Source organism: Marmota monax, unplaced genomic scaffold (genome assembly GCF_021218885.2).
Source record: "Marmota monax isolate L192 unplaced genomic scaffold, Marmota_monax_Labrador192_F-V1.1 WCK01_AAM20220418_F8-fsc00153, whole genome shotgun sequence".
Lineage (NCBI taxonomy): Eukaryota > Metazoa > Chordata > Mammalia > Rodentia > Sciuridae > Marmota > Marmota monax.
In genome coordinates, this window is record NW_026692146.1 from 2,531,393 (window position 1) to 2,548,495 (window position 17,103).

General features: G+C 32.9%; 1 protein-coding gene across 10 annotated transcripts in view; it reads right to left on the bottom strand.

Annotated features, from left to right (window-relative positions):
* Positions 1-988: 988 nt before the first annotated feature.
* The window catches only part of Enah (ENAH actin regulator), a 147,694-nt gene continuing 131,579 nt past the window's right edge, over positions 989-17,103 (bottom strand). For 3 of the 10 annotated variants that reach the window (XM_046419327.2, XM_058571827.1, XM_046419336.2), the window contains 5 exons: positions 15,192-15,258; positions 11,902-11,964; positions 8,432-8,510; positions 6,651-6,708; positions 2,818-5,813 (listed from right to left, as the gene is read on the bottom strand). In XM_046419327.2, the coding sequence (XP_046275283.1) occupies positions 5,776-5,813; positions 6,651-6,708; positions 8,432-8,510; positions 11,902-11,964; positions 15,192-15,258 (305 nt within the window). In that variant the 3' untranslated portion in view covers positions 2,818-5,775. Of the gene's footprint in view, positions 5,814-6,650; positions 6,709-8,431; positions 8,511-11,901; positions 11,965-15,191; positions 15,259-17,103 lie in introns of all 10 variants that reach the window. The other 7 variants (XM_046419345.2, XM_046419367.2, XM_046419359.2 and 4 more) reach the window with 3 other exon arrangements.

Consider the following 17,103-nt stretch of genomic DNA (forward strand, 5'->3'; position numbering starts at 1 on the left):
CCTCAATCAATGTAGTTTTCATTTAAATGCTACTTCCTATACAATACAAAGTTCAAAATCACACGATCTTCTATATATTCTAAGACTTCTTGGAAAAACAACTATTGACTAACACCAAACAAAACAACCCATTACTTATTCTGTAATCACCTGTATTAGTGCATTTTTAAAAAATATGTATTTTAGAGTTTTGTCATCTTCTGTTAAAGAAATCTTTCAAAGACTTTAAGGGAAATAGTGAAATCAGATTTACAACATAACAAATGATGAAGCTGTCACCTATACACAGATTTTTGTTACAAATACAATTTAACAAACCTGGCTAATGAGATACAAAAGCTTCTAATAATTTTTATTAAAATTGAAAGCTGTATCCTCAGAACTTAATTTTTGTTGAGGAAAGTCTGAATTAAGTGACAAGTTCACTGATGTATTCTGAGTTTTCCAACTAGTAGGGAAGAGAGCACAACTGAGGTAGGTTGTTCTCTCCTGTTATCTTACTTGGGTTCTGGGTTTTCTTCTTCTACTCAGTAATCCTGAGTTCTACATTGGAAGCTTCCAGAGACTCCAACTATGTTCTGATTATTCAATATGTTTCAAAAAAAAAAAAGAAAAGAAAAGAAAAAAAAAAAAAAAAACTAGGGTGCCACTCAGTGACTTATCCTTGGTTCAAACATTAGGCTAAGGTTTCAGTGTTTATTTTGCATGTTTACAGCAAGAACTCAAGGCCTATGATGTGCCTTCTGTGATCCCAACCATTGAGTTTAGAAAGTTTTTGTGTAACAGAAATGTAATAATTGAAAAGTAATCTTTTCCTTTCCATGTTTTTCACATGTATCAATATCAGTTCCTTCAGATGTCAACAGAAATAACCAATAAGGGATGGGAACATAGCTCAGTTGGTAGAGTGATTGCCTCCCATGTACATGGCCCTGGTTTCAATCACCATGCACCACCAAAAAAAGAAAGAACCAATAAATGTGGCAAATTCTTAAAACTAGCTAAGTCATCATGACCCAGTCATTTTATTACCCTTTCACAATGTCTGTTACTTGTAAATGATTTAGGAAGACATGTAAGTTTACATAGTTCATATTTCAGCAGTTTTCAAATTTTCTATTTCCAAAGGGCTCATTTTTCCTCTTTCGAGGCTTGACCTTTAGTGTTCCACTGATGGTGACTATTACCAAACTAGATTTACTGCAGAATCTTTGCTTTCTTTTTTTTTTTAAGTCAATTTTATACTATAAAATTTGGAGCTTTTATTTTTTCCAATGCTGTATTAAAAAAAAAATCTCTTTACATCTCAAAAATTATGAGATCACAGGGAGTAAACAAAATTTGCATTACAGACTACACACAATGCTTGGCTTAAATAAATGGCTTTTCCTGAGAGGTTGAGCCTCTTAATCAAAAAAAAAAAAAAAAAAACTTCTTAAAAGTAAATGTCCTCTGTCTTTATGCAATCAAAGGAACCTAGAAAATTTTTGTTCACTTAGTCACAGAGATTTCTTATAAATATATCAAGTTTTGACATCAAACATGTCTAACTTATAAATAATAAATGGCTTCGGTGAAGAGTCAGAGGTATTAAATATCAGTAATTTCAATATACTTTTAGGATCCTTTTCTCATTTCTCAGAGCTTTAGGGGGATGCACAGATACTAACTAATCTATTAAAAACAAAATGGTACAACTAGGATCAGATTTTGACTTTGGAAGTCAATGCTGGAGTAAATTTCTTTTGTAAAGTGAATTTGTTTTTCTTTCTTTTTTTTTTTTTAATAGCTGCACAAAGGAATTAGGACAGCACATAGTAGAATTTAAGGGTAATGAGGCTATAAAGTTATGATAGCCGTAGAATGAATTAAAGAGCTCCTTTAGCAAACCTTTGTAAACCGTGTTTCATAGAAAGGCCAATTCTTCCCAATGGCACTGTTATATATAAAACTTAGGAGACAAAAAACTGCAACTAGGCAAATTTAAAAGGTTAGCATGTGTTGCTTAATTTTTGAATGTAAAGTTAATTTAGTTTATAGAGAACATTCTTACACAAAAAGAAGCACAAACTTGAGATGGGACCGAGAGAAAAATGGTATTTTTAAAACAGTGGGCTCCCTAATGATTACAAATGTAAATGAATAATAGGAACGTGCAGTCCACAAAAGAGGAGAAGATATCAGGGGCGTGGGGGGAAGGTGGGAAACGACTGGGGTCTGATAAAAGGGCAACTTTCTAGTGAAGACATAATTTTAAAATGGAACTCAAAATTAATACTTATTATAATAGACAAAATTACTGCTGGTTATATATGTAAAACTAGTTTGAGAAACCAGCATATAGAATAAACAATACAGATATAGATTTTACTACATTTAAAATTACTTAATAATGCCCTTTACCAATGTCTTTTAACTTGCAAATGACACAAAGAAAAAATTTTAATGTACAAATGAATCAAAGTATCTGCCCACAATGTTGAACATGGAGTAGAACCAAACATTTATAACCTCAACTGTGACACTGTGTCAAATTGTACTGAGAAAATAAGACAAATGGGGACACCCAACAGTTATTTCAAACAAAAAGTAAATACATTGTCATACATTCCCTTTGTATTCATTATTTAGTATTTCTGACTTTTATGAAATCTTCAAACAACAATAACATACAGAAATAGTGATATGTAAACTTTAAGTAGTGAAATCTTGGACTCTTAGGGGTTTTTTTTTTTCTTTTTTACATTCAGGGTAACTTATATTTTAGAACTAACAAATTATTTCAGAAGATCATCTAACTGTCACAAACGAGCAACATGTATGTACTGCAATTTTATTTCAATCGCACAAAATGAAGTTAGCACGTAGGAAATTTAAATGAAACAGTTATGGTAAAAACAGCAGAGAACTGAAAAAAATCTAAAAAGGAAGTACACCTAGAGCATGAAAAATCAACATTCATTAGTGTTTCATCTTCAGTTTTGATTGACATTGATGCTTGCAAATTTTTAAACAAACTTTTAAATCATGATGACTATTCTGAAGAGATTTCAGCACCAGCACTAAGATTTGTACATTCAGTTTGTTTGCAATTGACTTGTTAGCCATTTACATAGTGTATAGTACAGATTTGTCACAGGTCAGATCACAGTGTTGAGGAAAGCAGTACCTTCCTGTAATTAGAAGGGATCCCTAAACTGTACTCAGCTTAAGACATCCAATGTATAAGAGCACAAAACCCATCATAACAATGTGGTTCCAAGGACATAGTTTTGATTAGGGAAATACCTTAAGCTTCTGTTTCCCATTTTAATTACTGAAATCTCTAACAACAACAGGACTGTCATATATGACAGCAAAAGTGTAGAGTAGTTCAAACGTCTTGGAAGGAACACATTTAGCAGTCTGGGATAATGCACAATGATGGAGAATATAGCATGATTCAACACTGGTTCTTTTTTGTCATTTTACACAGACATCATGTTAATATTAGACCAAGGCACAAAACGTTTAGTGCATAAACCAGTTTCTTTTAAGATTTAGCATTTTATTTTAGTTTTTTAATCTTACTTTGGACCACTTGTACTCAGTACTCTACCCACTATAGACTATTTAACTTACCCAACAAAATCAAAAGTGATTTCTGACCAGATTTAATAGGGGACATAAACATTTATATTATCAAAGTGTCTAAAAGAACAATAATAAAGATGAAAATGCCTCCTATTTCCTTTAGAGAATAGTAATTTATAAGCTTGCTGCATCTTTAATGCCTTTACTACTATCACATGACAATGAATACTTGATAGAAAAAAGACCTGTTTACTCTTGAATTATGATAGCTCACCCATCACAATTTAATCTAAAAATGAAGTTTCTACAGAAATAGAAACTATTTTAACAAGGAAAAAAATTCCCTCAAACTTTTTTGTAGTGGTAACAACTGCAAATCTGCAGAGTGTAGAAAATTATGCTATCAATAAGCTTTGTCTTAGAACTGAGATGTACAAAATCTAGAAAGCAGATGAAGGTGGATTATTTCTTCCGAATTTTAGTGTAAGATTTGATTATAAGAGAATTCAAAGCAATTATGGCACATAACAACTCAAGCATAAGATGGAGAGCCTGGAGAATGGTTGATTTCCTAAATTTTCCAGAAATCTGTAACTGTAACATATAGGATTTCTGCCCTATTTTAATCTTACCAGTTTCAAAGAGAAGGGAGTGGATCACACACACACACTGCACGCAAGCGCACACCCACCCACACCCAACACAGGGTGATAATAAAGTATCTTACTCCTTCCCACCACCGAAGTCTCACTTTGTTAAAAAAGAAAACTGCAGAACTCTTCAATGGTTTCCCTTTAGCTAATGGTTTCTGTGACCTTAATTGCTGCCATCATTGTTATTTCTTGTATTTCAACATAACAAAATTCAAAGGCAGCTGCATCATCAGGATCATGTACCTGAACACCTGTATCACTGCAGGGGTACCTAGGTATTAATAACTGCCAAATTCAGTGATCAAACTCTTTGAGTTCCACAATAAGATTTAATTAATGTGAAACTCAGTATCATGTTTCAGACCATTGAAATTACCGGTTAAAATACAAATAGCTGAAGACATGATGTAAAAGGTTAAGTACTTGGTTTTGTTAACATATTTACCAATTAAAGTCACAAAATATTCCTCATTATTATTCATGCAGGTAATTGAGAAAAAAGATAGTGCAGAAATTAACTTCAAATAAAAAATTATTCCTTCCCTTCCTCCCATTTCCCTATATTCTACAAAATGTTTTCCCTGGGACTCAGCCTTGAAAAGGCCACTACATATTAATGTGACATGCATTACTGTTTGCAATTAAAAAAGCTAACATTGTGGTGACTGTAAGTACATTATAAAAATGTCCACATGCATAAATCTAAAAAAGGTTGAAAACCTACAGTAAATCTACAGTATATTGTTTTACATTTGACCACTGGTTTGTGTTATGTAGAAGTCATAGATTTGGTAAAGCATTGTAACAATTTAGGAAGGCATCTAAATCTTTAAATTCTGGATGAATTTTATGTTTTAAACTACAAAATTGCATGAAGGCTAACTTGAGAGACTTCCTATCATTCTAAAATTCCTCAAGCTGTACCAATCATTTTTAGGACACTTTCTGACAAATATCACCCTTTGAAAGCAAATATAATTTCATTTGTTCCAGTTTATGATCTTAACCTACACAGGGCTGATCTCATTATTCATGGAATATCAAATATGATAGGAAGACAAACCTGAGAAACATTTACAATACAATAGCAGAACTTGCTAAATTCTTCATCAGCACTCTCTAGGGGGCGAAAAAAAACTTCATAAGCCTTTCTCTTCTTTATTTTAGCAATGGATTGTGGAAAATGTGCAGTTTTATCTCAACATGAAAATATTTCAATGCATGGTGATCTTGCCTGACGAGCTTAGTATTTTCTGCATAACCGTTAACAGGAACTCATATACGACTCTCTTCCGTCCTGTGGTAAAGGTCAGAAAAAAGCAGCAAACTGGGAGGGAAATAACTGATCGCCAGAGTCATAATATCTGAAGGCTTTCAAGAGGATGTCGGTTTCTCCCTCCTTCTGACTGGTTGTCTCCATTTTCTTCTTATAGCTCATAAAATCATTGTGGGGTTGGGGGGAGGGGGAGGGAAAAGTAGGGGGATTCTAGGAAATTTTTCTTTTTCTCTCCAGATTAAAAAGTTCTGTATCTCTCCTTAGTTTGCTTCTCTATGCAGTATTTGACTTGCTCAGTTCCTGCCTGATTGCTGGAAAGAAAAAGGATTGAAAGTAAATACACACAATATCTTTATTTCATTTTTACATGGTGCTGAGGATCAAACCCAGTGCCTCACACGTGCTAGGCGAGTGTTCTACCACTGAGCCACAACCCCAGCCTGAGTTACTAATTCTTAAGAAATTTTAAGGATTGTATTCAAGTACACTGATTTTTTTTTTGGGGGGGGGGGTACTAGGTGTTGAACCCAGGGGCATTTAATCAGCGAGCCACATCTCCCCGGCCCTATTTTGTATTTTATTTAGAGACAGGGTCTCACTGAGTTGCTTAGGGCCTCACTAAGTTGCTGAGGCTGGCTCTGAACTCCAGAGATCCATCCTGCCTCAGCCTCCTGAGCTGTTGGGATTACAGGCATGTAGCACTGTGCTTGTCAATACATTGATTTTTGCAGCTTTCATTATCTAGATCTTTGTTTTATTATAAAGATGATTCTAATTCTTAAAGTGTATACATTTATTTATTTCCCTTTTTGTATACAAAAAAGAAATCAAAAACCCAATTCTGTGGGCTCAACATCAAGAGGACAGTGGGATACATGAGTAGAAGTAACCTAAAGAAAAAATTTTCCCATCCAGTTTTTCAAATAACAGACAACATTTGCAACTAAAGATCTTGTTTATCCTTATTTTTAGAAATAATTTCCATTATAAGCTGGAGAGCTCCTCCTGACATCCTAAGCCAAATAAAGAGCTGGATACTATGATAAAGTTATTATCTTTAAGTAATAAAAATTTTCTTTATTTGCATTTTCTTAAACACAGCTCTTCTTAATATTTTAAAGAGGTAGCAAATTTACTCAGAGACTTACCATCAATGAGCTCTTCTTTTAGCTTTGTTAATTCTTTTCTCATTTCATCTAAAATGTCCTAAAATATTAGAGAAAAACACCAGGTTGGGGGAGAGAAATTACTACTAAAAGGTTTCTTATTCATATAAAATCTTAAGAATGTTAAAAAATGGGATGAGCCATTTTTTGTTTCCAGAGTCCAACTTTGGTAAATTTTGTTTTAATATTTCTCCTTTCCCAATCTTTGCTTATTCTAGCCTAGCAAGATATGAAATAGAATGCTTTCTAAAACTAAAATAACTATTTTGTTATCCAGTGAAAAGTATGATTCAAATAGTTTTTAGAAAAGACAACAGTCCTCTGGTAGCAGTCTGAAAGATAATATATAAAAGAAGTTTCAAGGAGGAGGATGTTACTGGACAATCGGCTCTTGGCAAATATTGATTACCTGGTGTTAAGTATGGGGATTTCTTAGGAATCACCATAGCTGCCAAGCAATACTTCAAAGAATCTAGAATTCTTTTGGAGGGCATTTAGGATTTTTCAGGGGCTGGCTTAATGAAGCAGAGATAAAGATGGACAGAACCCTGCTGGACCCACACCATATAACACAGAAGGCACCAGCCACACATAGCTCCTGAGCACTTGAAAGTGGCTAGTTCAAATGATATGAATCAGAGTTCAAAGACTTAGTATGAATAAGATAATGTGAAATAACAATAGAATTTCAAATATATTAACAATATATTGAAATGAGCTTATTTCAAATACATCAGGTCAAGTAAAACATTAATTTCACCATTTTAAAAATATTACTAGAAAAACTTAAAATATGTATGTGGTCTACATTATATTTCTGTTTTAACAGGGATGTCCTGGATACTTCTTCAAGAACTGTGGATCTGAACCTAAATTGGTGAAAAACAACTATCTTTGAAAGGATTAGTTTTAAATTATGTAACTTTAACATTGCATACTTTAGGAAAAATTAAACTGCTCTGTTAAGATTCATTAATGAAAAAATTTGTCAATTATAAAATAGCAAGGAAACCGAGACACAATGGTTATTAATGTGAGCTAATAGATATACTTATTCAGATTAAACTTCAAATAATCCCTCAAATTCAATCTATTCCCTTTTTCTACTCCATTACTTCAGGTAATTTAAGAATTTACCATATGTTCAAACGTGTGCAAATGCTCAATGTTAAAGCATTTTCAAGAAATGAAAGACATACTTAATATAAAGCAAAACAAGGTCTTGATTATCAATGACCACATGCTTTTCTTTCAAATTACATAAAATTTAACATTTCAAATAGCTTTTCAGTCCAAAAATTAGGTTTATCTAAAAAAAATTATTTCATCTCTTAGAAATAAGACGTTAAAACTTGCAATCTCATCACCTGTTACTCCTTCCTGAGTATATAGGTATTAAATATAGTGCACTATGTATTCAAAGTATAAACAATATCTTTTTCTTTTAAAAAACTGAGATAACTGCACACATTTGTTTTGTTACCTGTATACTCTCACAATACTTTGCATAAATTCCTTGACATGAAATTGCTAGAGTCAATGGCTTTTGAGTTGCTTCCCCAAAGTGCCTCTTAAAAAGCAGAAGTATACGAGAGTGCTTATCTCCTCACATTCTTACCAAACTGAGATTTGTTGAGCCCATTTTCCCCAAAATGGTAAGGGGAAGCAGAAGCCCATGGTTTTCTTACAATTGCACACAATGCACTTACACATACAAGGTATCTTTTAAAAAGAAACCAGTCCAAGTAAAGGAAAGCACCCACCTGCTTCAGTCTGTCATAGTCGAGTCCTTCTGTCTGGACTCCATTGGCACTGGGCTGTGACGAGGGTGTGGATTTTGGTCTGTACAAATGTAATTTCCAGGATAGGTTAAACCACACTTATGATTCTATGATCTCATAAATAATTGTAACTTTACCAACCCAACACCAGATTTAAACACATTTCTTAAATAAAACACATTTTGTTAAAAAGTTAAGTGTCAAAATCATGGGACTGATTAGAATAGAAAACCAATATTTTTTACATTAATAAAAAGAAAAATACAAAAACTTGAATATTTACTGTAATACACATCTGTTTACAAATTCTATGCCTCAGTTTGCAGGAAGAAAACATTTTAGTAAGCATGATTTCTTTGTATCTTTTTATTCCTTTTTTTCTCTCTCTTTTTTTTTTTTTTTTTTTGTGGTGCTGGGGATTGAACCTGTGGCTTTGTGCATGCAAAGCAAGCACTCTACCAACTGAGCTATATTCCCCAGCCCTCACTTTATTCCATTTCTAGCATTAAAACAAACAAGAATGTTGAAAGAATGATAATAAGATTAGCAGTACATTCATATCTAATTGGCTATGTGGCTATTTCCCTATAAGGTTTTTATAGAGACATCAATTTGAATGCTGTTTCAGACTAAATACTTCTAAAAACTTACATGGTTTAAAAAAAAAAAACTCAACAAGGAAATGATAGAAGCTAATAATCAATAATAATTACACACTTAAAAAAACTTAGCTTCTATTAAAAATTTTACATGACAAGTCTTAGAGATTAGGCATATTTTAAGCAAATGTTTCAACACCAAATAAATCAGTCATGCCTCCCTCTCCAATACTGGCAATAAGAGAAAAATTCTCAGTGGAAGACCTGAAGTTCTCCTTTATTTTCTGGTTTAGCACAGAAGTGGCCAATCTCTAAGAATCATAAGTCAATATAATTCGAGACCATTCATTAAACCACATGTATCTTCAATTTTGGAGAGTTCCAACATTAGAAATCTGAACTGAGACCCAATATGTATGACTTTTACAATGTTATAATTTCATAATTCATAAAATATAATGCCCATAGGCATTGCTCATGAAAACAAAATACTGGGTTAATTTATTTTAATACCCAAACATAGTACTACTTAAAATGTCATTATGAACAGGTATTAGGTATCTGCTTATATGAACAAAGGAAAATAATAACTTTCTGATAATGTTATCCAACAAGCAGTGAGGTAGGCACTGAAGAGGATAAGAAGATTTGTATGAAATATTTCCTTTCCTCTTGTGAAGATATACCTTCTTATTATGTGAAAGAGACAACTTAATTCCACAGTCATTTAAGATTTACTGAGATTCACAGTATGTAAGTTTTTGGTTTTTTTTTTTTTTTTTTTTTTTTTGTGGTGCTAGGGATTGAACCCAGGGCCTTGTGCATGCAAGGCAAGTACTCTACCAACTGAGCTATATCCCTGGCCCCACAGTATGTAAGTTCTAATATTTCTGTGCAGTCAACTCTAGTAAATATTCTTCTTCTTCTTCTTTTTCTTTTTTTTTTTTTTTTTAAATATTGGGAATTGAACCCAGGAACACTTTGCCACCGAGCTATGCCCAGTTCTTTTTATCTTGTATTTTGAGACAGGGTCTCATTAAATTGCTTAGGGCCTCACTAAGTTGATGATACTGGAATTGAACTTACAACCATACTGTCTTAGGCTCCTCAATCACTGGGATTATAGGTATATGTCACCATACCTAGCCTCCTAGTAAATATGCTTGAAGGTTGATAAACTGCATTCTATGTACTCGTGCTATCTATTCCTGCTCTCCAGAATTAAATTACTAATTATTGTTTTGTTTTTAATCATATTTAAGTAGCATAACTAACTAGCTATTTTCTCTGAAGCTATATAATATCTCCAAAATTCATGTGAACAGCTATAATATGCTACATGACTGAGCAGTATGCTGTAAATATATCCTATTTCTAAACAAGTAAAAAATTATAAGTGTTATAAACAATTGTAGAAACATGCAATTTTTATAAAATTTAATTCATGCTAACATGCAATCCATCACCACCACCACCATGAGAATTAACTCAAGGGGGGAACTTTTCATACTGAAGGAAAGACGTAATCACCACTTTTTTAAAAAAAGGTTTTTCAACATTACTATGTGTACTATGTGTGAAAGAAGTGAGAAGAGTTCATTGTTAAATACTATATTTCTAGCAAATTTTCTTAATAAATAAATATTTTATTCAGAACAATTACTCTACCTCAGTATAAAGCAGGAAAAACTATTTTATTACTGCAATATAAACATTTTATGGAGTTTTAGATGACAAAACTAAGTTTCAAATGTTGATCATCATAGCATGAAAATAGTATACAGCAGATAGGAATTTAATCAGAGTCTGATTACAGAACTCCTAATCATAAGCACTCCCTCTGTATACTATTCAATTCATGTTTTTCAGTAAACTTAATGTGTATTTTACAAAACAGATGCGTATGACAACATGAATATATTTAATGTTTTCTTAACCCATGTCTTCAACATAATTAATAACAAAATACAAGGGTTTCTCAGAGGATTGTATTGTTTAATGAAGAGTGTTGACTCTAGACACCTGCCTATAAAATAACTGTACCACAGTAAATTCCCATTCTGCCAAGTTCTATAAATAGCGAAAAAGTGCTTGGTTTCATTGTCAAAATTTTTATTATTTATTATTATTTTTCTATCTTTATGTATTTATTTATTTTTATGTGGTGCTGAGGATTGAAGCCAGAGCCTCATGCGTGTGAGGTAACGCTCTACCCACTGAGCCACAGCCACAGCTCATTGTCAAAATTTTTAATTGAGAAAGAAACAGATGTTTTATCTCCCCACACTTAATCCTTTTGTGTGTGTACACATGCATGCATGCAAGCTACACATCCCCCTCCCAGCCCTGAATGATTCATATCTTTTAAGTTTTCTTCATTAAAAAATGGCATAATAGGCACATCCTAGAAAAGAATCAGCTCAGGATATTAGGTTAAGTTATTAAAGATTATTTACTATACAGTATCTAGGAAACAGATTTTTCTCAAAGAATATCCAGAACTGTGGCTATAATATTGTCCTGTGTTCTAGTAACAACCAGCACAAGATCTTCTTTTCCACGCTTTAAAAGCCTGTCTCATAATCATGAACAACCTAGACAATATATATGGCCTTAGATTTCCATTCTAGTTATTTCTGTTGTTTACCATTTTATATTTACCCTAGTCTGACTTCAAAGTAATGGCAGGTTTTTGTTTTTATTGAAGTTTTCAAAATAAAGCTAAAAATGAGAGACTCAATCTTCCTGAATATCCTTCTTGTGGTGATTACCAATCCAGGTAGAAAAAGCTCAGCCCTATCCTGAACATGTTATTTAAAAGTCTCAAACCACAAAGTCACAGCAGGATGATACCTGTGTAATGAATCATAGGACCTGTTGTCAAAAACAATCTGATTTTTCCTTGGAGAATCCCGTCTATGGAGGGGAAAACCATTTAAAGGAATATATAATAGAACTTTAAAAAAATAATCCTCATGATGTTAATGCTTTACAGGTTTTTTAGTTATAGCAAACAGAACAAGAATTAAAGGAATCTGTTATCCTTAAAATAATTGTTTTCTTCAATTAAAAAAAGATATGTTGAGACTTATTTTACTTATGTGAGGATACCATTTACTTGACAATTACAGAAAAAATTTTTAAAATTATTACACAGTAGCACTTTTGTAGGCCGTAGGCATAGTAAAACTTACCAATTACTCAACGAGTATTAAAACACAAAGAAAATTTTATTACAGTGAATATTAACTAACAGACTTAAAATCATTATGGCTTGTGACAAAATTGTACTCAGATACATAAGGAACTTTTTTCCCCATTGTGAATACAAGGATCAGTAAGGTTCTTTTTATATGTGTGTTGCTGAGAATTGAACCCAGGGTCTTGCCCACGCCAGGCAAGCACTCTGCCACTAGGCCACACCCCTAGCCCCAAGATCAGTAAGTTCTCAAATTAAAACCATAGAAATAATTCACAAACTTTGCAATGTTATGTTCTAGTCATAGTTTGAAACATTTTAAAAAACCTTCTTGCTTTTATTATGCTGACATCTTCATTTAATAAATTCAGCATAATGCAGCACCTCATTATTACTTAACTCATCCTACCATAACATTCACATGGATATTACAAAGACAAATGAGTACTTTCACTACAAGGCAAGGATTAGATTCATAAACATAAAACAGACAAGGTATTTGCTTTTAAAAAGAAGAGGGAAGGGCTGTGGTTATAGCTCAGTGGTAGTGTGCTTGCCTAGCATGTGTGAGGCACTGGATTGGATCCTCAGCACCACATAAAAATAAATTATCAAAAAAAATAAATAAATAAAGGTTGGGCTGGGGTTGTAGCTCAGTGGGAGAGTGCTTTGCTTGCCTAGCATGTGTGAGACACTGGGTTCGATTCTCAGCACTGCATATAAATAATAAATCTATAAAATAATGGTCCATCAACATCCAAAAAATAAAAAATAAAGGTACCATGTCCACCTACAACTAAAAAAAAAAAAAAAAAAAAAAAAAGTAGAGGGGAAGAGGGGAGATAACTTAAAAAGGCAATATAATTCTTCACTTTTTAAACAGATTTTTAAAATCTAAAGTTTAAAATTGTTTTTAGTGAAACTTTATGACATAAATGGTAGAAATATATAACCTATCAAAAGTAGTACAAGAGGGGCTGGGATTGTGGCTCAGTGGTAGAGCGCTTGCTTGGCATTTGTGAGGCACTGGGTTCAATCCTCAGTACCACATAAAATAAACAAATGTGTTGTGTCTATCTATAACTCAAAAAATATTTAAAAAAAAAGAGTAGTACAAGAGAGGTCAGAAAATACTCAAGTGTATCAGAATTTCTGTTTTGGTACAGGTTGGGAGGGAAAGCATCTAATGGAGTTGAAATATGATTAGCAAGATTCAACTAATCCATATAAAAAATGCTTTCAAAATGGTGACCTTTCAAGCACTTTAACTTCCTTTAAAAGTCTGGAGAAAAAAAAAATCTTTCCAAGAACATTTTTTCTTCACTAAATGAGACCAAACAAATCAAAGATCTTATTCCATTTGGAGCACCTCTCTTTCATGTCCCTTCCAAGATACAACTTTCACCATCAACTCAGGCTTAATTTTAAATAAACTCACTTATCTGATTCCTGTCAATGAAGCAATGAAGTAGAAATGCAGGGTAATGACAAAAAAAAAAAAAAAAAAGGAAAGGACTCTTCCCTGTCACAATTTAGATCTTCAAAGGACAAATGGCCACCACAGCCCGGTACTCTGTTATATACTTGAAAAATCAGGCTTCCTAATGTTCTACTGAAGAAAAAGTATAACTATTAGAGATATGATAAGAAGGTCACTTCAGTTCTGTTTTACTGAAAAAACATGTTGACCAAAAGCAATTCCCTTCATTTTCTTCTGAACTTAAATATAACCATCTTTCAGTTATTACAAACCAAAAGCTTTTATACATTCAAAAAGGCTTGGGTTCTTTGTGGAGCTTAAATAATTGTGTCATCACCAAATCTTCTTTGCTGCCAGCAGAAAAAAACAAACAAAAGCCAAATCCAAATTTAGGACAACACAGAGCAGGTTTGCGATACTATGAAGTCTATCTTTGTACTTACTATTCTTTAATAGATTTCTATAATTAGAGTCAAGTTTGCTTTTCATGAGGCAAAAATAAGATAGGTAGCTCAGAAAGAAAAGTTAAACAGTTTCTTTAGTCTCTAAATACATATCTTTTTTTTTTTTTCGGTCTGGGAAACATATGAGCCTTTTAAACTGTTTCATAAACCAAGAAAAAATTTCATCTATGTTTAAGACCTATGACTTAAATTCAGCCTTGATAATCAAGTATGCTAGCTAGGAAATACTTTGCTTTGACTCTGCCCCCATGGTAGTTTCTGGGCACTATCTTTGTAACTTGATTATGATTAGAAATTTCAACAGAAAGAGCAAATTTCTATTTCATAAATTCAAAGTTTTAAGTTTTATTCTACTGTTATAAACTACAGTCTTTTATCTCTAGCTGGTTATCAGTTTAAAATACAAAAGGTTCTTTGAAAAAAAACCCTTTGAAGGATGTCATTCAGACTAATGGGGAAATGTGAATGTATATTATATTAGATATTATTGTTCAATGTTAAATTTCTTGGAGTTGTAATGGTACAACTCTGGTTACAAAGGATAAGTCCTGATTCTTCAGAAAAGCTAAAATATTTAGGGTAAAGCAGCACTTATTTGCAATTTGCTTTTAAACTATTCAGAAGGAAAAAAAGTATGAATATGTATATAGTTAAGATGAATGTGGCAAAATGTTAACATGTGATGACTATATGAGTATTTGCTGTAACATACTTTCAAGTTTTCCATAGTTTTAATTTTTCAAAATAAATAAATTGGGAGGGATAAAACTATTCTTAAAATTTCAGACCAACTGGTTAATAAATATAGGGTAAAATTTATCAGGCACTCACTAGTAAAAATACATTGGGCTCAGTGGCTGTCCAATAATAGATGAATTACGACTATTTTATGTGCTCCTTTTGTGAAATTTCTAATCTATAATTCTTTCAATAGTAAAACTGTATTTCCTTCTTTTTAGATACACATGTAATATAAAACTTCGAAAAAAAAAATTGATACCTGGAGATAACAGGTGACTTGCTACCATTCATTGTATTTGTCCTTTCCCAAGGTTTTCTGGTTGGTTCTTCAAAAGAAAGGAACAAATGTTACTCTAAACACTTTATGCGCTTTCCAGAGTTACTGTGAAACAATAAAATACTGAAATACCATCCTGTTTATATAGACTGTAGATAAATGTTATTTAAATTCTAAACATTAATTTAAACAAATAAGAATTCTAACATGCAGTTTCAGACCTTAAAATAAGGAAAAATTAATAAGCAAACATTTCTCTAGAAGAATCTGAGATTATAAAATCTAAATATTATAGTTCTATACACCAAATGGTAAGAAGTTTCTCTAATAAACATGTCATCAGAAAGATGAAAATTTTAATTAGAATTGAGATAGTATCTACACTATTTAATCTATTTAGTCCCAATAATAAAACAAAAACATAATCTGTAATGTGTTCCTGTACTTCAGCAGTTCATAAATCCAAACAGTCCTCTTGGTAAAAAATTTTAAGAAACTCAAAATAAATTTCAGAATCATACAATTCTATTATATTTCCTTCATTCTTAATCAATTCTTTGAACTTAACAGATAATTCAGTTAAATATAAGTAAACTCACTCTAAGCTCTCATTATAAGACACTAGGTAGTGAATTCACTGGTTGGCTGGCTATGGTGCTTTGAACTTTTTTCTAATTTGGCTTACTCTCTGATGCTGTCATTGGTTTCAGTAGATGAATGGATAAAATGAGAAGTGGGATCTTGTCGTGGAAGAAAGGCATTTGAGCCATGTGAAAATCAAGTCTATAGATGAATTGTGATCTTGCTGTATAGTTTTAACCATAAAACTGCTCTGAGTTCCAATGTAGCTGCTCAACTGGCTTCTGCATTCTTTTAGGCATCTTTTACATAGTCTCTTAAAAATACATTTATGTGCAAAACTAAATGAGAACTCTTTCATGAAGAATAGCTTTTGATTCTAGATTTCTGCTACATGCAGGCATCTGGGCATTGTAAAATCATCACCAATCTTGCGTTACTCATTAATTAATCACCCCTCTTCCCTTTTTCACAATACTCTTTAATTTCTTCTTTTATATTCTAACAGTTAACATATTCTCTCAATGCTGCCACAGTGGTGGCAAGATCCTGAGTTGGCTGGGGAACATCAAAGAATCAGATGGTATCCAGGACAGCCAGAATCAGAAACACATCTAACACATCAGCACAAAAGGTGAAAAGAGGAAAGTCCTTAGTAAAAATGAGGTACATCTTGAACAGGGAGGGGAACATTCATTAGGGCAGTGTCACCAAAGAGGCAGGTAGAAAGAAAAGCAATTCCAAAGAAGGTAAGATGCAGTGGCTTTTTAACCACTATCTGAGGTCCTTTCTCAATTAGCCAAACAAGAACCCTCTTTTTAATCTTAAACAGGCTCAGCTGGCTGGGAGGAATAAGGCCATCTTCTTTAAGGGGTTCTAGGTGTGTTTCAGGAGGAAGAGCCTAGGCTGGGTCTTTGGAAACACTGGCAGAGCTCCCCAATTGGTTTCTCTGACTCAGTCTTTCCTGATTCTATATCACAATACTCACAAGTGCCATTTATGTGCTGAAAACAGTTCCAACTGATCATACATTAACCCAGTATGTGTAGGATAAAGCCTTAATTCCTGAGCTTTATCCTCAACCTTTTTGTTTCCAACTCACTTGTCCAAGAGGAATTCTCTATTCTAGACAGGTGAGTCTATTTACTATCTCCTGGTCTCTTTTTGCTCAGCTTGGACTCCATGTCTCTGTTCATGACATACTTCCTGAAATATCATTCCTTCCCCTACTTTCAATCATACCAAATACTCTACGATGTAACAACGGCCCAGATAGCGCCACATAAAATCTCTTCCCTCTCTGACATATTAATAT